The sequence below is a fragment of the Helianthus annuus genome, chromosome 14 (assembly GCF_002127325.2).
Source record: "Helianthus annuus cultivar XRQ/B chromosome 14, HanXRQr2.0-SUNRISE, whole genome shotgun sequence".
NCBI classification, from domain to species: Eukaryota; Viridiplantae; Streptophyta; class Magnoliopsida; order Asterales; family Asteraceae; genus Helianthus; species Helianthus annuus.
In genome coordinates, this window is record NC_035446.2 from 167639326 (window position 1) to 167645703 (window position 6378).

Below are 6378 nucleotides of genomic sequence, written 5' to 3' on the forward strand. Positions count from 1 at the left end.
TGACCAAGACTACCCAAACATTAAATTAGTTTCGCTATGCAAATTTTGATGAAAATATGTAAAATGACAATATACCCCTTACTTTAAATTGTGGGACAAGCAAATGTAAAATGACAATATACCCCTTACTTTAAATCGTGGGATAAGCAAGAAAGTAAATTTGTTTTTGATGTCAACCAAAGCTTAATGAATTTGATTATTTGAGACCACGTGGGTTTAACTCTACCCTTCTTAGCCTAATCGGTGTGGGGTAGCGTCCCATACCACCTAGGCATAATGGCGCCCCCAACACCGCCCCGTCTCAGCCAAGGGGACGCTATCTTTGGCTTCCACCAAAGCCTTAGAAGGCGTGAGAAGAAAAAGTTGATGGGGCCCACATGCATAAACCAATCAGATTTGTTTTTTTTTCTTTTTTATAATATAGTAAAAAGGGCTTTATAAGAGGTGTTATCCTATGCTGTGCAAGGTAATGATAAAGCACCTTGTTTATGGGGCGCATACATGACGCTTACGTGGAGCGGTAAAGCCCCTAGGTCTTTATTCCACACCATATATCCTTAAAATTGACTTCGTCCTCGAAATTTTAAACTAAACGTAGCACAAGTAATAACACCGCATGTAAACGCAACAATTACTTTGTTAGCACAGAAAGGTTTCAAACAAAGTAATAACTAAGGTATGTTCTACTGGAGAAGGTATTGATCCTAAGATGTCCTGCGAATCGTTGTGAAACTATCTTGAGTGTGTTTCCCTACCGTGATTAAAACTCATAAATCATGTTCTTCAAGATGTATACTTGCGAAAGAAGTTACTGGAGCATTATACTCATTCCCCGGTATTAGAGTGCACATTAGTTCCTATAGCATTTTCCTCCGCTTGGTCTATAAACTTAGGGCATATGTCGCAACAAAGGCAAGCTCCTATAAGTCGTCGAAAAACGCTAATATGCCCTTTTGTGCCATGATTACACACAAGATGTTGACTATGACTTGGATTATCTCGAATACAACGTTTAACCAATGATGCCAAGAAAAATTAACTTCAGAATTTTTATTTTATACCTTTTTACTTTAAAAAAATAAATATGCATGCATAATAGTGATACATTTATAATAACATTTTTTTGGCACACATCATATTAAAATTTTGCCCATTTCTAGTCTCCGAACAGACCCGCATAGACCCAAACAACGCCTTTATTAGCACACCTCATATCTTCTTCAACAACAATAACCACCTTTTTGAAGCGTTTCTTGTTCTCACAATTAACTTGATTCAAGAACGCATCAGTCAATTGAGTAAATCATTCGCTCAGAGAGATCAGTACCAACAGCCGTCAAGTATTTATCCAATCGACATTCCAGTTGTTCATTGGGTCCAAAAGCTTGTCGTATATCCTTAAATAACAAAAAAAAATATATACATATTCATTATAAACCCTCTTTCATGCCAGCCAGATAAGGTTTAACTAATGATACAATCAGCTCAGAGGTGTCAATATCAAAGAAATGGGCTGCTGCATTTCACTAGTTCAGTTTTGAATATATAAGCTAAAATCGAAAAGATTCAAACGGGCCAAAAATCACTAAATTTGTCATTAAATGTTTACAAGATTCTAAGTAAAAGACGTTGGTGATCATATTCACCAGTCAGCCCGACATGTCTAGTTTGGACCCGCAACAACAACGTACATGTTTTGACCCAAACTCACACCCGACCGGTCCGTTTTTCCAACTTCAGATGTAGAAAGGAAAGAAGAACAATACCTTATACTTCAGATGCTTTCCCCTCAAACCAATGACAATATTGCTGGCATCTTTTCTCATTTTTGCAGGAATCAAACTAGCGGTTTCTTCTTCTTCAATTTGATCTTCACTTGCATTAGGCAACAAAGACAACTCATTTTGCAATATGGCAAAATCCGATAATACAACATAGGATTTTCTATCAAGTAGCCTCTTAGCAGTATCAAACGGAACCCACCTGCAAGTACATGTGTTGTTAAAAGTCAAGTGTTTAATGGTTTGACCCACTATTAACAAATTTCAACCCGAATTGGACTGCCTTTTGAAAGAATAACTTACTCGTAACGAAGAGGACAGAGAAGCTCAGAGGGACGATAAGCTGCTTTATACCTCATCTTGTTGCAGGAGTGAATATAGTATCCAAGATAATAATACTGCAAGATCGGACACTGTCTTTGACTTTCTTTGACCCAATTTATTTCTTGTAGTGCTGAGTACTTACCGAGTGACAAAAACGCAAGATCAGGGTCCCAAAATAGATATTTACTAGACAAACATTTAGGGAGAATATCTATCACACCTACTGCAACCAGTTTGCCATTAACCAGATATTGTTGATGAAAAGAACCAAACCCACATGACGGAACAGTACCGTCTCCATTTGGTTGAACAAATATTAATGGACTGTCGATCAAGAATTCCGTGTAAGAACTTTCAGTCACATGATCTGGTGTATCATTATGCACTTTAATCTGGTATTTTCGGTATAATTCATATTCTTCCCGGTCAAAAGTTGACCTTTTTAGACGAATCTCAAGATTCTGTCTTTTGACTTGAAAATTTTCAGGGTTATTCGAAGAACTCCCGTGAGAAACCACATGTTTTCCCACTGTTACATCTTGTGTTTCAGCACAATAGAAATTAACATGTCCATTGCAAGCTTTTACAGACAAACTGAGAGCTGATGCTAACTTATTTAAATGTTTCGATAGCATTTCTGCAACTAATGATGAATCTGTTCCTGTGCCAACATTCTTTTGGGCCTGCCGCCTTAAAGCAGCGGCAATTTGAAAAGAAATGTTGCAGGTATACACAAGATCTTGAGCTTCTTCGGCTTGTAACTTCCTCTTGTTTGGTGCAACACTTTTGACGGAAGCTTTAGGGAATTGAATTTCACTAGGAAGTTCCCCTTGTTCTATGCATGTTAGTACACTTGAATTAATCTGGTCAGACAGATAGTCGATCATTTGGTCGATGCGGTTTGATTGTAACCTGTTAGGGTTATCTACCATGATGTCCTTTTGTTCATCTGAATTCTCGATACTAAGTGAACCATCTAGAAACCTACAATCAAGTTGATTAGATAATAGAATGCCACTATTATAGAAATGGAATATTGGATTTTAACAATCCCAACTATTCGTCGTTGGCCGACAACGGTTCCAACGTTAAAAATAACCACGGGCAGTCTTAACTTTTAACATATTGGCCTCCAATGGGCCATGACTAACAGAACCCTAACGCCGTTAGTCTCCGGTCACCGGAAAACTCATTTTTGGCCGAAAAACTCAACATTTTTGTCCCGAACTTCTTTGTAACCTTATTATGGACCTTCGGGAAACATTTTCGAGTAAAAGTACCAATTACTAAATTCGCCGGAAAACTCCTTTTTCGCCGGAAAACTCAACTTTTTGGCCGGAAAACTCAACATTTTTGTCTCAAACCTCTTTGTAACCTTAGATCGGACCTTTAGAAACCTTTTTTCTGGACAAAAACGGTTTTCCGGCGACTAACGACGTTAGGGTTCTGTTAGTCGGGGTCCATTGGTGGCCAATATGTTAATAGTTGGGACTGCCAGTCATTATTTTTGAAGTTGGGACTGTTGGCAGCCAACGACGAATAGTTGAGATTATCAAAATCCAATATTCCTATAGAAATTAATATACAGAGTATCTATCTCAGAAAATTAAATTAAATTACCTCTGCATTCGTTTAGCTACACGAACTTGTTCTTTAGAAGGGACGAAATCACTTGCCTTCAAACGAATTGTATAAGACGGACAACACGTTTTCTCCATTTCAGGTTTGTAGAGAATACAACCTGATCTCCTCCAACCTCTGTCAAGAAGAGCTGTCAACAACAACAAAAAAAAAATCATAATGAAAATCTTCTGATAATAACCATTATGCGCTCTCATTAGCGCAACGGGCGCATCAAGCATTATGCGCACATTTTAAAACCAAGTTAACCACAACAAAGTACACATACGAACCTTGGTAGTCATGAACAGTCAAACTGTGTGCCCATAAACCTGCAAGATCAATAAACCGAAATTTGAATTGAAACATGCAGATAGAGCTCTGTATATTTTATGTTCTAGCTGCATATACGTTCGGAGGACAAAAAAAGCACAATTATTTAGAGAACCCATATTGCCGACATCCTTCAAATGATCGAACATTATATGTTCTGTTGTAGTAGTGGTCAGTTGGCAAGTTCTGTTGCGATTTTATTTTTATCGTATCACTGTTATGTTATTTTCAGTTTTATTTGCTAATATACTAAATATTCAACTAATGGTTCTTTACAACCCATATGCTCTCACTTCTCAGTAGTATCAGGTCACTTTTACCTTTGATTCGGTGGTTATGAAAATGGAAACCTCAAAAAAAAAAAAAAAAAAAAAAAAAAAAAAAAAAAAATTAAAGACTTGTAAATGGCTACTCTTGTTTTAAGTTATACTTGAAGTTGCAACATGATGTTTTTATCCAGCCTATTCAATCATGCTAAGATTTATATACCTAACTGGTAAGTGAAATCCACAAACTAACCGTGAGCAATACTGGTGTTGGATCGAGATTTGCAATAACCGCAAGAGCTTTTCAGGTGACCATAGTCATCAATGACGCTTTCGTCTTTACCATTGTCAATGGTACTACTGCTACTGCTAGCTTCGCTCTTGACATTCATCTTATCCGCCATATGTACAAGATCGTTTTCAAATCTCCGTTTCAATAGACAAAATAAAAAATTGACACTGTCACGGCTAATATTTGCTTGCCATCATCATTTTCATTTTCATGTACACTTAAATCTTCAAAGAATGAAGAATCTGGAAGTTGGAAATCAGCAAATTCCTCCTCTGATGATTACAAGCGGAAATTATCATAAAACTTTGTAGTTACAGTTCAATGAACCAACTTTCAACCCAGAAATAATACTCCGTAATTAGGGGTGTTCAAGATCGGATTATCCATTTTTTGGATATCCGAAATTTCAGATAGTGAATATTAATATCCGAATCCGTATCCGAAATTTTACGGATTCAGATATTTAAATGGATATCCGAATTTATAAAAAAAACAAAAATTCCATTTCGTGCATAGATTAAGACGAAACATGTATTCAATTTTCCAAATTTCCAACATTGAAAACAAAAAACATTCATAAATCTACGTTCAAATGCGAGATTATTTTCCAACTTTCTAATATTTTTACTATATTTAAATTAAACATAGTAATCATAAAATACACACACACTATGTTTTAATTTTCGGATATCGTGTGATCCGATTACCCGAACTTTTTAGAAATCCGAATCTGCAAATTCGGACTATCCGATTTTCAGGTATCCGAAGTTTCGGATATTTTGGATATGGATTTTCGGATATTTCAGATTCGGTTTCGGATCCAGATTTTTTTAACACCCCTTTCATAACTTCATATTTATTTTAGTTCATACTCAAACCAGGCATGCTTTAATTTTTAATTTGCCACATTTTGCAGCGAAAAAGATGTATTAAAAAAGGAGTAGATTAAAAACTAAAAGTAACGTACATGAATAATGGAAGAAATAACCACCTTGCTAAAATACCCAGAAAAAAAATAACTAAAGATCAATTCTCATAAATTTTTTTGCAACAATTTACAAAAAAAAATCAATAGAATCATAGAAAGTAATTTTAATTAGTCATAAAATGCATATAATCAGCAAAATAGATAAGTATAACTTTAGCATACTGAATCAGCTGAATTAAAAAGCATATAACCAACACAAGATTTAGTTAAACTTACCGTTCGATTCGTCTCTGATTCTTGGTAGTCACCTCAGTGAATTGAGAGAATAGAACTGCTGACCTTCTAAACTTCCAATTTTGACTTTTGACTTTTGACTTTAGGATGAATCAGAGACTGATTTAAAAATGTGGGCCTGATTTAGAATTATGGGCTTATTAATTGGGTTAAACCATGGGCTTCTTAAGCTCTTAATTCCTGCTAGTAAAGGAGTACTAGAGGTGCATAAACCGGTTTTTAAGCACATATAGGTTCGGTTTCAAACCGGTTTGGTTTTTGTCAATGAGTCGAAATCGGTTTTTGCCCAAACAGGTTTCGAAGTGGAAAAGGATCGTTTTTGGTTCGGTTCCAAACAGGAATCAAATGAGCGTTTCTCAAACCAGTTCCAAACCATTTGTTCCTATACCGGGTCGGCTCTGGGTTACAAACCGGTTCCAGTTCTGGAATGGGTTCTTTTTGTGCACCTTTAATTCCTAGTTGGGTTGCATAATGGTCTCTCTATCCAAAGCCTGAGCTTATTTAGTTAAAAAGTTTTATGTAATCTCAGCTCGTCTCATA

At 36.1% G+C, this 6378-nt stretch overlaps 1 protein-coding gene across 3 annotated transcripts; it reads right to left on the reverse strand.

The window, feature by feature from the left end:
• Positions 1–1023: 1023 nt before the first annotated feature.
• Positions 1024–5905, reverse strand: LOC110904912 (arginyl-tRNA--protein transferase 1). Of its 3 annotated transcripts, XM_022150777.2 has the most exons (7): positions 5821–5905; positions 4578–4888; positions 4019–4057; positions 3726–3876; positions 2085–3089; positions 1767–1983; positions 1024–1397 (listed from the first exon to the last, which is right to left on the reverse strand). In XM_022150777.2, the coding sequence occupies exons 2-7, from the start codon at positions 4726–4728 to the stop codon at positions 1287–1289; spliced, it is 1674 nt and encodes a 557-aa protein (XP_022006469.1). In that variant the 5' UTR covers positions 4729–4888; positions 5821–5905; the 3' UTR covers positions 1024–1286. The 3 variants fall into 3 exon arrangements, with proteins under 3 accessions (XP_022006469.1, XP_035839415.1, XP_035839416.1); XM_035983522.1 differs by lacking the exon at positions 4019–4057; XM_035983523.1 differs by lacking the exon at positions 5821–5905 and having other exon boundaries at positions 3726–3863; positions 4578–4678.
• Positions 5906–6378: the final 473 nt, after the last annotated feature.